This window comes from Rhinolophus hipposideros, assembly GCF_964194185.1.
Source record: "Rhinolophus hipposideros genome assembly, chromosome: 11".
In the NCBI taxonomy this organism is placed as follows: Eukaryota; Metazoa; Chordata; class Mammalia; order Chiroptera; family Rhinolophidae; genus Rhinolophus; species Rhinolophus hipposideros.
The window spans coordinates 8,969,024-8,986,620 of NC_138057.1; the positions used below are offsets into that span (position 1 = coordinate 8,969,024).

Genomic DNA, 17,597 nt, shown 5'->3' on the forward strand with positions numbered 1-17,597 from the left:
TGACAGCACACATGAAGTATTGTCACGCACAGAAATTTACCCGAGCTTTGGTGTCCAAGGTCGGTCATGTTGGGCCGGACCACCTGCATAATTGACCTCATTTATTCAGCATGTAGCCCGTCCAGGGAAGCTCAAGGCCCCAACCATAAATCCAGTGTTAGCTTGAAGTATTCATTTTGACCTAAGCCCCCGGCTATGTAAAGACACTATTATCAGGTAGAATGTTCAATGGGCTTACAAGTCATCACCCATGACTTTGTCAGAGAGCAGTTGTTTCTTTGGAATGTGCAGGTTGTGAAACACCAAACCTGCTGAGATTACCCTTTAGTGTGCACAATTTTGGGGTATGGGTATAGCATCACTTAATGGAAACTTCAAAGAACAAGGAATTTTGAGAAAACTTAAGCAAAACAGAAGTAGTTAATTTTGTTAAAAAATATATGTATAAATGGATTAATTGGAAATACATAATAGTATAAATTAAATAAAAGCCGAAATATGGTTCTTGGAATGAAAAGAATAAATAAAATCCATGTAATAGTTATTCTGTGCTTGTAATAGTGAGAACGTATCATGTAAGAAGTTACAATGGAAATATACTTAGGAATACATCTGCACAAAATATGGAAATATTTGAAAATTTTTAAGCAACGTGAAATTGAATTAAATGGATGGTATATCATGTTCGTAGATTGGGACAGTATAAAATTCTGAATTTTGACCCATGTTGTATAAACATACTTGAAGAATGAGATGGTGTAGGATCTTTTCTAACAGGTACTAAAGATATATTGTAAATCTCTTGTAAGTAGCACAGAGTGGTACTGGCATGGGATAATTACAGAGCTTTGAAACAGAGTCGAGTCCAGTAACAAATGCATGCTCTAATGACAACTGATTCGTGAACCGGATGACAGTGTAGAAAGCTGCAAAAGGCATTTATATGAAAAGTGGCATTGTGCCCCAGCTTTATACCCTACCACAAAACTCAATTTGCTGTGGGTTCATACGGAAAGGATTTATGTGCATTTGTTTTGGTTTCCATGTTCTAAAAGCTGGGAAGGAACAGAGGAATGAGTGGGAGACACTTGCTATATACATTCCTCACAAATGTGTTGTTTCTATGAAGAATTCAGATCTTGTGATCACTTTCTAACTCTGTCCTTCAACGGCGCACTATTTACAGCGGCTCTCTTGTTCTCCAGCAGTCAGTCCATCTATGCCATTGTTTCTTTTTTTTCCTAAGCACTCATCAGCTCTTTTTACTTTTCAAATAATGTTTCAGAATCTCCACTTTTGTATCCCATTTGTAAACTTCACAGGCCTTTACTCCCTCCCATACATTGTCTGCTGCCTGTGATGGCACTAATCATGATTCCCGAGCTCACTCCCTCCTTGGATTTGATCCCACTTTTGTCTGTGCTTCCCTGAATGCTTATTCACATTTCATTGGCGTGGTATACCCTTGTATCCTTAGTACGTCAATCACAATAAGGAATAGGAATAGGCATATAATGGATATTTTAGTGAATAAATTTTGTTTCCTCGTCTCTTTCTCCTCCTAATTTGTCTCTGAGCTCTGTCTTCTCTGTCTGCTCTTCTGTACAGTAACTCCATCCATGCTTGTGACATCCATCCCTGTAATTCAGGCCTTCGTATCTCATCCTGATGACCTCGTTTAGGGCGGCTGTACCTCAGTGTTATGGTGTCTGTATTTCAAATATCACCAACTCAAGATGAAAATTTTTACTCACAACGCAGACATCCTTGTTTTCCACTTGCATAGTGTTTTGTTGAATTTGAAACATGTAATCCTAAGGTTCTCACAACTGGTAGATACCAGGTATGTTCAAAAATGTATGGAAAGCAGAGTTACATTTGGGGAAGTGTTAAAACTGCTTTTTATACCATGAGTGAGCATATTAAAAACGTAATACTTAGGATTGCTGGTCAAAAAACGTTTACTTTTTGAACAACAGTAGTGAAATCTAAAGTATAAAAGCCAGAATAGAGCAATGAATCCCATTCAGGTGGAAAGGTACCTTTTCCTCCCGTCACTTTTATGCTTCTTGGGCATTTGTGTTCTTAAGAATGACACCCAGGAGAATCAGAGCTTAGGTTTTTGGATTATTTCTTTAAATATGAGGAAATTTGTTACATTATAATCTTATTTTGGTTTTGATATGTAGAATGAGAAAGGGAAATGTCCAGATGAAACATATGGACTGATGAGTATCCTATCTATTTAATCTGCATTTGGTAGTTTAAGAACCTGGGTTTTGTGAAATACATAGTGGGGCATATATCAAGATGACTTTCTACATTACAAATGTTACATTTCATGAAGAATATTTTTAACTTTTTCATTTCCAGAAGACTGTCAACATGATCTCTTTGAGAAGAGCCAGGAAAACCAAGACAAGTATTTATGTCAAGTTTCATTCACCACCAACAGACCACTGACTGCATATCAAGAGAAAATGTCAGGAAAACCACGTAATCTGGGCACAGACATTGTTCCTTCAAGAAAAATGACCTCTATATGTGACAGTGTATGGGCTGCATACTTGGATCTCTACCCGTTGGCTATTAGTAATGAGTCAGAAAAGAAGATTGATAACTGTAATGCATCTCATTCCTATACTAGAAATGAGAGAAGAGATACTGTAGAGAAATCTTCTCATTACTATCAAAATGTGCAAACTTCCAGTTATATGCCGAAATTTTCTTTGGGGCAGTCTTTTGAATGTAATGAACATGGTATTGCTTTGCATGATAAACCTGTATTCATTACACGGAATAGTGCTTACGCAAAAGAGAGATCTTACTGTAAATTTGGAAGAAAGCTATGTAATGAATCAGCCCTTGTTTCTCCCAGTATTCACACAGAGAAGAGTCCCTGTGAATTTCATGAAGATAAATATAATAAAATTGTTAACAGATTCAGGAGGGTTGCTCAACTTCAGAAAACTGATAGAAGAGAGAAAACTTTTGGTCCAAAACCACAATTCAGCGAATATCAGAGAACTCACACTGGAGTGCAACCACTTGAGTGTGGGATAACTTTCAACTACAATTCAGCCACTAAGGTACAAAACAGGACTCATACGGTAGAGCTACCTTGTGATAATAATACACATAAGGAAACTTTCACTTCTCAGTCACCCATTGATATACAGCAGAGAACTCCAGTCAGTGAAAAACAGTTTGAGTGTAATGAATGTCAAAAATCCTTTTCTAAGAGGTCAATCCTTATTTTACATCGAAGAAGTCACACAGGTGAAAAAATTTATGCATGTAACGAATGTGGGACAGCTTTCTCCCAGAAATGTACCCTAGTTGTACATCAGCGAACTCACACAGGGGAGAAACCGTATAAATGTAATGAGTGTGGAAAAGCTGTCGCCTGCTCTTCACTCCTCAGAAAACATCAGAGAACTCACACAGGGGAAAAAGCCTATCAATGTAATGAATGTGGGAAAACTTTGAAGCGCAAAACAGGCCTTGTAGTACATCAGAGAATGCACACAGGGGAGAAACCCTATAAATGTAATGAATGTGGGAGAGCTTTCGCATCCTTATCACGACTCAGAGAACATCAGCGAATTCACAAAGGGTTGAAACCCTATCAATGTGCTGAATGTGGGAAGTCTTTCTTCAGTAAATCTAATCTGAATGCACATTGGAGAACTCACACTGGGGAGAAGCCCTATGAATGTGCTGAATGTGGAAAAGCTTTTGCATACAAAGAACAGGTTACACAACATCAGAGAACTCACACAGGAGAGAAACCCTATGAATGCAATGAATGTGAGAAAGCTTTCGTCTCCCTAAAAGGTCTCAGAAAACATCAGAGAACTCACACAGGGGAGAAACCCTATCAATGTAATGAATGTGGTAAAACTTTGAAGCACAAGATCAGTCTTGCACTACATCATAGAATTCACTCAGGGGAGAAACCCTATCAATGCAACGAATGTGGTAAAAGATATACCCAGAAGTCAAGCCTTGGAAAACATCAGCAAACTCACAAAGGTGAGAATGCGTATAAATGTAATGAGTGTGGAAAAGCTGTCACCTGCTTGTCAGTCCTCAGAGAACATGAGAGAACTCACACTGGGGAGAAACCCTATCAATGTAATGAATGTCATAAAGCTTTCAGCCAGAGGTCCGTTCTTCGAATACATGAGAGAACTCACACAGGAGAGAAACCCTATCAATGTAATGAATGTGGTAAAACTTTCAAGCACAAGATAAGTCTTGCACTACATCATAGAAGTCACTCAGGGGAGAAACCCTATCAGTGTAATGAATGTGGTAAAACTTTCATCCAGAAGTCAGATCTTCGCAAACATCAGAGAACCCACACCGGGGAGAAACCCTATCAATGTAATGAATGTGGTAAAACTTTCAGCCGGAGGTCAGTTCTTCGAATACATCAGAGAACTCACACAGGAGAGAAACCCTATCAATGTAATGAATGTGGTAAAACTTTTAAGCACAAGACAAGTCTTGAAATACACCATAGAACTCACTCAGGGGAGAAACCCTATCAATGTAATGAATGTAGTAAAACTTTTCGCTTGAAGTCACATATTGAAAGACATCGGCGTACTCACACAGGGGAGAAACCCTATCAATGTAGTGAATGTGGGATAGCTTTCTCCCGGAAATGTACCCTAATTGTACATCAGCGATCTCACACAGGGGGAAAAAAACCTATCAACGTAATGAATGTGGGAAAACTTTCAAGTAAAAACAGGACTTGTAGTACATTAGAGAATTCACACAGCGGAGAAATCCTGTCAATGTACTGAATGTGGGAAGTCTTTCTTCAGGAAATCTAATCTGAATGCACGTTGGAGAGCTCACACTGGGGAGAAGCCCTATGAATGTGCTGAATGTGGAAAAGCTCTTGCATACAAAGAAGAGGTTACACAATATCAGTGAACTCACACAGGAGAGAAACCCTATGAATGCAATGAATGTGAGAAAGCTTTCGTCTCCTTATCACGTCTCAGAAAACATCAGAAAACTCACAGGGGAGAAACCCTAGCAAGGTAATAAATGTTGTAAAACTTTCAGCCAGAAGTTAGCTCTTCAAATACGTTACAGACATCAGACAGGGGAGAAACCCTATCAATATAATGAATGTGGAAAGCTTTGAGATATATGACACCCCTCAGAGGACATCAGAGAAGTCAAATGGGAGAAACACTATCAATGTAATGAATGTGGTAAAACTTTCAGCCAGAAGATAAGTCTTGACAACATAATAGGACTCACTCAGGGGAGAGTAGCACATGGAAAGAGTCAGGGTTCAAGAATGACTGTATGGAACTGTTTCCTTCTCTGAAAGTACGACTTTTGCAAGGAAGAAAAATCTTGTTTTCTGCTGAGCTTTTATAGGTTTGGAAATGCTTGTTACTTTCCTGTCTTAGACATCCCGCAGCTATCACAAACTATGACTCTGTGAAGTGACAAATTGGTATGTATCAGAAGAGTCACATGGAGAAATCCCCTGACAGTATCCTGAATGATCAGTACCTATTAACGGTAGCTCTTCTGTATTGTTAATCATGTAAATGACATGATTTGTTTGATGTTTTCTTGTGGTTACATTTAGATCGTGTACCTTTTGTAGGAGTACAAAAGAAGTATTGAGATTATTCTCGGTACATCATAGCAGGACACACATACTTTTACTTGGTCCCACTAATGGTGACATGAAATTGGATTATTTGGTCAATGTGGTATCTTGGTATCTTCGATATTTCTTCACACAAAAAAGTCCTAAGTGTCTTGAGATACATTCAGGCGATACCTATGACTTTGTGTTCCTCAAGCTTTCACAAATTTTCGCATTTATTTCTGATCGTCACCCAAATCGATTTTTACCATAGTTGTAAAAGGGCTACTTTCCCCAGTATTCCTCCCAGTTATGTCCTCATCATGGTATGAAACAGTCTTCCTTTTTTCAGAATTCTATATTTATGTTTGTATAGACTCAAATTCTTGCTTCATGCAGTATGGTATAATCTTGAACGAGTGTTGTTAGTTTTGTTTTGTTTTGATGGTCAAATCATCTGAGATGAAACCAGTTTATGTTCATTCAGATTACCTCCTGTGTCCAATATTAATGTTTGTGATATCTTTTTGCTTTTACCAAACCATCCTTTTACTTGTTCTGATCATGAGAATGTTTAATCTGATTTTATAATTGTTTGCATTATAAAGCAAGTTCTTTATATTTTTGGGAAAACTGTTAATACTTTTCTAAAATATTTAGAATATTATACCTCCTTAAATGTATATTTAAAATTTCCGTTTGGAAATTTTATGAATACATTTCATCTCAGGTATCCACAAGGTAGGACTGACTTAACCAACTGACTGAGATTAATTCCTGGGAAACCCTGAGGCACAGTCCTAGTGGTATGGGACTCAGGTCTTTCTCTGTTTCCCTCTTTGCTGGCACATGTCCAGAGGATATTCCCCAAGAGCACTTCCTCCACAAGAGAATGTTATCTGAGCCTTAAACCTGAATGGTCCTGTCTCCTCCCTGCCTTATGGATCTGCACAAGAGATAATGAGGCCCTGAGCCTTAAAGTCTTTTTATTATGGCCTTGATGCCTTGGAGGGCCTCTTTATTTATAGGGTATTGATTGATTCTGGGGAGAGGTGTTGAGGAGTCTTTGAGTTTTAACGGTGGGTTGTCTTTGGATCCCACTGAGAGCAGTTGGAGATACTGCCCAGAAGGAGGTGCCCCGGGAGGCAGCTAGAGAGGCCCCTGGTTGGTAACAGTGTCTTTGAGGGAAAGCTGAATGGACACCTGCGTTTCGGCAGGGCTGTGCCTTGCAGTGTGTTCTAATGTAGTGCCACTGGGGTCTGTGTCCCAACACCGTGGGTTCATGTGAAATAGGAGACTGGGATGGGGCACCATTGCTCCTTAGGACAAAACACAAGCAAAGCACAAGGAACCCTGTAACTATCAAGCATGAGGACAGGAATGAACTAACCCTTGTACATCGACTGGAGGTGTTGGGAAGTCCTTGTGAATTCCATTTGGGAGTCTGTGAAAGCCCTTAGGAGACTGAGCAGTTTTCATCAGTGCAAATGACCTAAATCAGCTTATGACTTAAAAAGGGAATGAAATTCCATCCTGTCCCCTGGCTCAGAAATTCTGAAGCTTGCTGCTTTGACACACGTTTCTATACGTTATATAAACTAAAGGGAAGAGAGGAGTGGTGAGAAAATTGCCCAGTTGAATACAACATTTCTGCTTTCACCTCTTCTTGTGCATCTCCCAATAAAAACAAACACATGTAGGGCCTTAGACTTTTTGTTGATTAATGATTGGGATAATTCTTTGAATTTTTTATGAAATCTGTTTGTCTACTATTAACCTAAAAGTAAAAGACGAAAGTGAAAGTTAAGAAGCACTTATTTGAGATGCAAAAGAATAGCTATTTGTGAATCTCTGGTTTAGGTAGAAACATAGAAGGGTTTTGATTAGCAGGCAAGGCAAGGGGTATTGATGAGAAAGGGAAGGGGAACAATTCCATGAATACAAGGAAGGAATTTATGTGTAGAAAAGATAAAATAGTGATGCTCACGCTGAACACATTTTAAATTTTCCGCCCATAATGCTTCTAATTCTGAAGATTATTTAAAAATTTCCGCTGTAGTCATACTGTCTGCTTTCTTGTTATGCTCAAATGCTGCTTTAGGCCCAGTGCAAAGGTTCTTTTGCCCAGTTTTAACATTCCAAATGTCTGGGGAATAAAATGTGCAAGGTACTTCCTTTGGGATGGCAGCTCCCAGTCCATTTTAAAGTGGCTGTGTTTCTGTTACTTTTTATATTTCTCCCCTTTGAGGTCTTGCCTTGAAAGCCTCACTGATCAATCATGAGAAACACTGATCACATATTAAAAGCATTGTTGGTCTCTCTTCGCCAAGAAGACCTCTTCCCCTGTGTATTCTGTCACACCTAGAAGGGAACGTGGTTTTTATTTTTTCTTAGGAGCCTTAGACCATACTTGAGCAATTGCCGCAGAACACAGGATGTCTTTTCCATTATGTTTCTTTAAGAGCAAACATCTTCTGAAGTTTCTTGAGGTTTTTCCTATGAAGTCTCAGCGGCCTTAGTGATCACCTGAAAACATTGAGCGACCATCTTCAGAGTGGTGTCTTTATAACATTGAGCTATGCAAAATAAAGTTTTAGAGCAGCAAATATTCATGTAACAACAAGCAAAATAAGTCCAATTTCAAGAATAGACCTGAACCAGGAGGCAATACCTGAGGGCAGTCAGCTAAAGATACTAAAGAACTATGAGGTATCAGTGGGCGCTGTATTTAATCTCTTGACTGCGCCCATGTTTTATCTATTTCCTACTCTTTCACCAGAGATGTTTTATCCAAGTAAAACAGGAGTTATTATTAACACTAGAGCAACCCCTACCCTGTTTAGCTATATGGTGAAGAGCAATTCTGTTGTGTAATATAAATCGTGCAAGGGACTTTATAAGATTTTTTCCTTTTGGCTAGTAGTTGTGTTGTAGCTCAAGCAATTCCTCCAAAGGTTTTTGAGAAGTTCCTAATCGTGTTTTTATGTATTGCAATACACGGCAACGGGAAAAGTATTCTTCCAAATCTCATACCGTTGCTGTGCTTTGCCTACGTGTGCACCCAGGTCCACATTTTCACCTGCAAAGTCACTTTAATGATAGTATCCCCTGTTCAGTTCTATTTATAGGCAGAAATTAACGGGGAAAGAAAACCTTAACATTATAGTGAGTGCTTTGCCTCTCATTATTTGTCAGAATAGAAGGAAGTAAATAAAGTAAGGAGAGAAGGAAAAATCATGTTGATTATGCAGGACTGGCCCGGGTCTTGGGTTGAATCCAGAGGCCAACTGGGTCCAGGACTAGTGCTGCCTGCGCCGCGTAGCCGATAGACTGACGGAGGAGTTTGGTCATAGAATTAAGTCTTTTTTAATCATAGCACCAGTGGTCTGAGAAGACAGAGGAATAACACCTCTGCCTTAACCTTTTCACTCTGGCTGGGGTATTTAAGGGAATATCTGGGTGGTCTGCCAGAAGCTACGTGAAGGTTCCGGGGAGAGTTCGAGGAGCATTCCCTCTGGCAGTGTCATTCTCTGGTGGTGTCAAACCCAGGAACACCGATGGGAGTAGCCTGCAAAGAATGCTAGACCAGAGTGTGTGATCAATAAGCCTGTGGTATTTATCATAAGTTTCAGGGTAATTTTCTAAAACAGGGAAGTGGGTAGGAGTGGGGACATTTGGAGCTCAAGTGCTAGTGAGATGATCTATTGTTAAGCTATAGGTCAAGAATAGGTGAGGCTGGTGTCACGGACAGGGCTGTACTATGGGGGCGGAGGGAGGCAACCAGGCCGTGCTTCAATTATACCTCTTTTACTCATTTTATTTGTATAAAATTACTATGGTTGCAAGGGTGGGGGCATTGACTCTTCTCGGCTGCTTCCTGTTGTGAGTGGGCATCATCCCTGCCGATGGGCCCTAGAATTTCTTGCTAATTTATCATAGTGGGGAGAGCGCTGTTTATAGCATATCCAGCAGTCAGAGAGCTTATTGCACCTAGCTATTAGAACAATTTTATAACGATACTAGATTCTTATTTTCCCTAGAGGAGCCCGTGGCAGAGGACACCCAAAGACTTTTAATGGGTATCCCAGGGAGCGCACAAGTAGAGAGGCAATACTGAGCAACTCCAGTAGTTCTGTTTGAACAGTTGCTTAAGGTCTTCAGTTGGCTTAAAGGAACAGGAGTGACAGTCTTCCTTCTGGGGGTGTCTGTGGAGATTTAAATCACGTGGATACAACTTGTTACTCTCTGAAGTCCAATACCAGTTGGGCTGCTCGGGAAAGTGCAAAGGGTCCCTCCCATTTAGGAACTAACTGGTCTGTTAGAGAACCCTGCCACTCTAGGCTTCCAGTAGTACTCGTTGCCCTGGCTTTCTGGGGCGACGACTATATGCAGAGGAGTGGGATTTAGTAGATGCCATTCTCCTCAAATTCCAAAGTGCCGGCGGAACCTCTCCCCAGTTAACAACATAGGAAATAACAGAATTGAGGTGAAAATCCAAAGCAATGGGTAGCAATTAGAGCCAGGACTGAGAAATGTTTTGAGAAAACTTCCAGAGTTCATTTTAAGTGTCATTTGCTCGTTTTACATTTTGGCCAAGGTATAGGCCAGTGGTAAGGAACAAGCTTGAGTATGAGCCTAAATTTCATGCTTTGTTTATTTACACAAACAGGTTTCAGAAAAAAGAAGTCCAGAGTGAGCGGTCAAGACAATAAATGGCTCCCTTATCACTCAGGAAATTAACAGGCTTACCTGCCACATCAAGGGTCACCTGCAGTTCTCCCCTGTCATGAGAACAGCCTGTTTCTCCTGAGGGGCTCCATGACCCTCAGACCTCTCTCAGTCATAAGCATTTGTAGGGAAGGAGTTGGTCCCTGCTCCCTTCAGAACGGGACAGTCCATCCTCCAGTGTCCTTTTAGTTTGCATAGGGGCCATGGCTGTTTTGGAGGATTGGGACTTTCCTTACTCTAGTGATCGGGGGTTCCACATCCAACGCAGGCTCCTTTACCTGGTGTTCCTCTTCTGGTGCTGCCGGTATGTCCCTGGCCTTTGCTTCTCTACTAACAGCAGCCCCAAATCGCTTTGCTTTGGCCACATCTCCAGCCTCACTGTTCTTTTCTTTCCTCGTTTTTCGTGTCTCTGTTGTTAAAGACATTTAAACATATTCCCTGGCCTTCTTTTAGGATCTTCGCCTCTTTATCAGGGATGTAACAGTGTGGTAGAACCACCCTCACACGCTAACAGATTAGGGAAAACAATAGCCTAACTTAATTGCATAACTATTAGCAAAACTTACTTCTTAGGTTTAGTTTTCTTGAGTAACCATAGACCTAATTAATCAATATAAAACATAGAAATTTATTGATGATGCATATTTCTTTGATTTTTAGGCAGAAAACTTTTTCATAATATCAGTCTAACAAACTGTGTGTTATTTAGCAGCATCAGAAAACTTTAATTTTGTGCCAGTTTACTTTTGATGTATAAATTTTACTTACTTAATCGCATTTAGCTAAACCATATAAAATTCTCTGAACATTGTTTCTCACAAACCTACAACTTCCTTAGTTTGCCTCTTCTCACTTATTCATAAATAACCATCCCTAAGACAAACTGCTTTCTTACACTTCCTTCAAAAGTATATTCCATGCCTTATACCTTCCCTGAAGACTTTCATCATGTCTTTTCAAATTAATTGGAATCCATAACCTTCAGAGCTTTCTACTGACAATTAAAGCAAGCAATTAGCATTTCCACTGGCAAATTCAGGACCATATTTTGCAATCTTCAATAGCATGGGCTTTAGTAATAATATAATAGACATATTTATTGACAGATATTAATCTGCCTTTTAGCTTTCCTGAGACAAGAAGCCAAAGATAGATGAACCGAGAACTATCTAATTAGCAACAGTTTAGCATTGCATTATTTTGAAATACCTAGAGATTCAATAATGTTTATCATTTAACACAGCTTAGTAAAATTAAAATCTTAACGTTACCAACAGATGCTGAGATCTCATGTTCACGCATGCACACTACATAACTATTACTGAAAAGTTTTATCTATAACCTTATTTCAGTTAATGTATATATTTTTAAGATTTTTATTCTGGAAGAAGAACAGGACTTTATTGGGGAACAGTTCAGCTCCAGGTCCAGTTGCCATTGCTAATTGCAGGGGGCGCAGCCCACCATCCCTTGGCAACCTTGTGGTTGAGAGGACATTCTCCAACCAACTGAGCCATCTGGGAGCTCAGCGGCAGGTCACCTCAAGATGCTGTGTTCAGTCTTAGTGGCTTGGGGCACTGCCCACCGTCCCTGTGGGACTCGAGGAATCGAAATGGCAACCTTGTGATTGAGAGCCCGCCCTCCAGCAACCTGAGCCATCTGGGAGCTCAGGTCATGGTGCCGTGTTCAATCTTAGTTGCAGGGGGTAGAGCCCACCATCTCTTTCAGGACTCTAGGGGCTGAACAAGCAACCTTCTGGATGAGAGCCCGCTGGCCCATGTGGGAATCGAACTGACAACCTTCAGAGTTAGAAGCCCAGAGCTCTATCCACCTGAGCCACCGGGCTGGCCCTCAGTTAACATTTAATTGTTTTTTTCCCCCCTTTCTTCCATCTTCCCCGGCACTCTGGTTCAAGCCGTTGTTTGTCAGTCTAGTGTAGGACACAGATTCCTGGTCCATGCTGGTATTAGGAGCCTTGTGCTTCCCCCTGGCTGAGGCAGTCAGTCGTTAGTCGTTGGTTGGCCTCTCACAACATCACAGAGGCACACAGCAGCTCACGCTGGCTGCCGGGCACTCATGCTGGCCACTGGCCGCTCATGGCGGCATACAGCAGCCTGCGGCTACACATGGCAGCTCTCAGGCAACTCACGCCAACCTCCAGCTGCTCACAGCAGCCCAGCTCCAGGGAGAGCTGTTGTTCACAATCTTAGCTCTAGAGGGCACAGCTCTCTGGCCCATGTGTGAATTGAACCCACGACCTCCACGTTAGGAGCACGGTGATCCAACCGCCTGAGCCACTAGGCCGGCCCTTTATATTGTGTGTGTGCTTTTTTTGTTTGTTTTTTCCAGGATCAATCAGCTGAGCTAAGTATGGCAAAAAGTTAAAACTAATTTGAAGAACAGGAGTAAACATATTAAAATGGTGGTACTTAGTATTTGGAGGTCAAACGACATTTACTTTTGAAAAACCGTAATGAAAACCAAAGTACCAGAGCCATAATGGAGCAATGAAAAAATACAGGTGGAAAGATGGCTTTTTTTTCCAGTTTTACACTTCCTCTTGGTCATTTGTGATCTGAAGAATGACAGCCAGGAGACTCAGAGCTTGGGTTTTAGGAGTATTTCTTTAAATATGAAGAAATTTGTAGGATAGACCATATATTGGGACACAAAATCAGCCTCAGCAAATTTAAGAAGATTGAAATCATACCAAGCATATTCTCTGATCACAAAGCTTTGAAATTGGATATCAACTGCAAAAAGAAAGCAGGAAAAAACACAAATACATGGAGATTAAACAACATACTTTTAAAGAATGACTGGGTCAAAGAAGAAATTAGAGGAGAGCTCAAAAGATACATAGAAACAAATGACAATGAAAATACATCCTACCAAAATTTTTGGGATGCCGCGAAAGCAGTTTTAAGAGGGAAATTTATATCATTACTATCTCAAGAAACAAGAAAAATCCCAAATAAATAACCTCATGTTACACCTTAAAAAACTAGAAAAAGAAGAACAAGCGAAACCCAAGGCCAGCAGAAGAAAGGAAATAACAAAAATCAGAGCAGAACTAAATGAAATAGAGAACAGAAAGACAATAGAAAAAATTAATGCGACAAAGAGCTGGTTCTTTGAAAAGATTAACAAAATTGACAAACCCTTGGCTAGACTCACTAAGATAAAAAGAGACAACACTAATTAACAAAATCAGAAATGAAAAAGGGGAAGTTATCACGGACACCACAGAAATACAAAGGATTATCCAAGAATACTATGAAGGACTATATGCCACCAAATTTAATAACTTAGAAGAAATGGACAAGTTCTTAGAAACATATAGCCTTCCAAGGCTGAATCATGAAGAACTGGAAAATCTTAACAGGCCGATCACCAGTAACGAAATTGAATCAGTCATCAAAAACCTTTCCAAAATCAAAAGTCCTGGACCAGATGGCTTCACCAGTGAATTCTAGCAAACCTTCAAAGAGGATCTAATATCAATCCTGCTCAAGCTCTTCCAAAAAACTGAAGAAGAGTCAGTACTCCCTAACTCATTTTATGAGGCCAACATTACCCTGATACCAAAACCTGGTTAGGACAACACAAAAAAAGAAAACTACAGACCTATATCTCTGATAAATACAGATGCTAAAATCCTAAACAAAATTCTAGCAAATCGAATACAACAATGCATTAAAAAGATTATTCATCACGACCAAGTGGGGTTCATCCCCGGGGCACAAGGATGGTCAACATTCGCAAATCCATCAATGTGATACATCACATAAACAAAATAAAGGACAAAAATCATATGAATCTATCAATTCATGAGAAAGAGCATTTGATAAGATACAACACCCATTTATGATTAAAACACTTACTAAAATTGGTATAGAAGGAAAATACCTCAACATAATAAAGGCCATATACGACAAACCCTCAGCTAATCTCATAATTAATGGTGAAAAGCTGAAGCCCTTTGCTCTACTCTACGTTCAGGAACACGACAAGGTTGTCCCCTATCACCTCTGCTTTTCAACATAGTGTTGGAAGTCCTCGCCAGAGCTATCAGGCAAGAGAAAGAAATAAAAGGCATCCAAATTGGGAATGAAGTTAAATTGTCACTCTTTGCAGATGACATGATGCTATATATAGAGAACCCTAAAGACTCCACCAAAAAGCTATTAGAAACAATCAATGAATACAGTAAAGTTGCTGGCTACAAAATCAACGTACAAAAGTCCATTGCTTTCCTATATACCAACAATGAAATCTCATAAAAAGAGATAGAAAAAACAATTCCTTTTGCAATTGCAGCAAAAAGAATAAAATACCTAGGAATAAACTTAACCAAGGATGTGAATGATTTATATGCTGAAAACTATAAGACATTTTTGAAAGAAATTGAAGAAGACACAAAGAAATGGAAAGACATTCCGTGCTCATGGATTGGAAGAATCAACATAGTTAAAATGGCCATATTACCCAAAGCCGTATACAGATTTAATGCAATCCCCATTAAAATCCCAATGGCATTTTTTAAAGAAATAGAACAAAAAATCATCAGATTTGTTTGGAACCACAAAAGACCCTGAATAGCCAAAGCAATATTTAAAAAAAAGAACAATACTGGAGGTATCACACTCCCTGATTTTTGCTTGTACTACAGGGCTACAATAATCAAAACATCTTGGTATTGGCGGTAAAACAGACACATAGACCAATGGAATAGAATTGAGAACCCAGAAATAAAACCACATAAATATGGACAGATCATTTTTGACAAAGAAGCTAAAAACATACAATGGAGGAAAGACAGCCTCTTCAATAAATGGTGCTGGCAGAATTGGATAGCTACGTGCAAAAGAATGAAACTGGACTGCTATCTGTCACCATGTACCAAAATTAATTCAAAATGGATCAAAGACTTAAGCATAAGACCTGACACAATAAACTGCATTGAAGAAAACATAGGTACTAAACTTATGGACCTTGGGTTCAAAGAGCATTTTATGAATTTGACTCCAAAGGCAATGGAAGTAAAAACTAAAATAAACAAATGGGATTATATGAAACTGAAAAGCTTCTGCACAGCAAAAGAAACTATTGACAAAATAATGAGGCAACCAACTGAATGGAAGAAGATTTTTGCAAACAGTGCCTCTGATAAGGGTCTAATATCCAAAATATACAAGGAACTCATGAAACTCAACAACAACAAAAAACAAACAACCCAATTGAAAAATGGACAGAGGACCTGAAGAGACATTTCTCCAAAGAGGATATACAAATGGCAAATAGACATATGAAAAAATGCTCAACATCGCTAATCATCAGAGAAATGCAAATGAAAACCACAATGAGATATCACCTCACCCCAGTCAGAATGGCTTTCATCAATCAGACAAATAGTAACAAGTGTTGGAGAGGCTGTGGAGAAAAAGGAACCCTCATACACTGTTGGTGGGAATGCAGACTGGTGCAGCCGTTATGGAAAGCAGTGTGGAGGTTTCTCAAGAAATTACGAATAGAATTACCATATGACCCAGCAATCGCTCTCCTGGGTATCTACCAAAAAAATCTGAAAGCATTCCTCTGTAGAGACACGTGTACTCCAATGTTCATTGCAGCTTTGTTTACGGTGGCCAAGACATGGAAACAACCAAAATGTCCTTCAATAGACGAATGGATAAAGAAGTTGTGGTATATATACACAATGGAATACTATTCCGCATTAAGGAAAGATGATATAGGAGCATTTGTGACACCATGGATGGATCTTCAGAGTGTAATGCTAAGTGAAATAAGTCAGCAGACAAAGCAGAGAACCCTATGATTTCACTGATATGTGGTATATAAACCAAAAAGAACAAGACAAACAAATGAGAAAGAAAAACTCATAGACACAGACAATAATTTAGTGGTTACCAGAGGGTAAGGGGGTGGGGGCTGGGTGATGAGGGTAAAGGGGATCAAATATATGGTGATGGAAGGAGAACTGACTCTGGGTGGTGAACACACAATGGGATTTATGTATGATGTAATACAGAATTGTATACCTGAAATCTATGTAAATTTACTAACAATTGTCACCCCAATAAATTTAATAAAAAAAAAAAGAAATTTGTTCCTTTATTTTGTATTGATGTGTAGAATGAAAAAGGGGAACCTCCAAATGGGAGCATGTAGCTTATGAGTATCCTACCATTTTGATCTACTCTTTATCATTTAAGAACCTAGATGCTGATAATCTTTTCCATCCAATCTCTTTCTCTGCTGGAACCCATAAAATCCCTCAATAAATTTTTTTCGTTGTTATTGAATTAATACTATTCTCTGACTTTATTTGTTTCCAGGACTCAAGTTTCTTGAAACCTTAATGTTCCCAATCCATCATTCCTTTCCTTTATGCCCAAGTTTAAAAGTTGTATTTCAAAATGCCCAAGTACGTATGATATGCACCTCCAATTTCTTTTCCCCTTTTCTACTTACAGCAAGCCTCGTATATCCCAAGTAAAGTGAGTATAGTTAATATATGCTTTGAATTAGTACAGTGTTGTGAGAAATAGCAGGAAATGAAACTTAAAAATATAGTGGGGCATACATCTATAAGAGTTTTTGCATTAAATATGTGTTAAATTTCATAAGGGATTTTTAAATTTTCACATTTATAGAAAACTGCCGACTTGATCTTTTAGAGAAGAGCCACGAAAACCAAGTATTTATGTCCAGTTTTATTCACCACCAAGAGACCATAAACTAGGGAGTAAGAGAAAGTTTCAGGAAGACCATTTAATCTGGGCACAGACATTGTTCCTTGAAGAAAAACACTCTGCATGTGACACTGTGTGGCCCACATACATTGGTTTCTACCCATTGGCTCTACATAATGACTCAAAAAAGGAGACTTACGAATTTAATGCCTCTCATTCCAATACTAGAAATGAGAGAAACACTGGAGAGAAGTCTTTGGAATACAATCAAAATGTGCAGTTTTTCATTAATAGTTGTGTGGACGAACTTATTTTGGGACAGTCTTGATTATGACGAACGTGGTAGTGCTTTGCATGATAACAGAAGAGTGCTTACACAAAAGAGATCTCATTATGAACTTGGAAGAAAACCATGTGATGAATCAGCGGTTGTTTGTAAGTATTCACACGGAGACGACTGACTGTATTTCATGAAGATAAATGTAATACAACTGGGAGCAATTTCATGAGGGTTGCTGAACTTC

The 17,597-nt window shown here is 39.3% G+C and overlaps 1 protein-coding gene across 4 annotated transcripts in view; it reads left to right on the top strand.

Annotated features, from left to right (window-relative positions):
* LOC308504665 (uncharacterized protein) overlaps window positions 1-17,597 on the top strand; it is a 44,497-nt gene that overhangs the window by 17,437 nt on the left and 9,463 nt on the right. For 3 of the 4 annotated variants that reach the window (XM_081065838.1, XM_081065840.1, XM_081065839.1), the window contains one exon: window positions 2,374-16,641. In XM_081065838.1, coding sequence (XP_080921964.1) covers window positions 2,374-4,817 — 2,444 coding nt within the window. In that variant the 3' untranslated portion in view covers window positions 4,818-16,641. Of the gene's footprint in view, window positions 1-2,373; window positions 16,642-17,597 lie in introns of those variants that run through there. The other variant, XR_013994411.1, reaches the window with a different exon arrangement.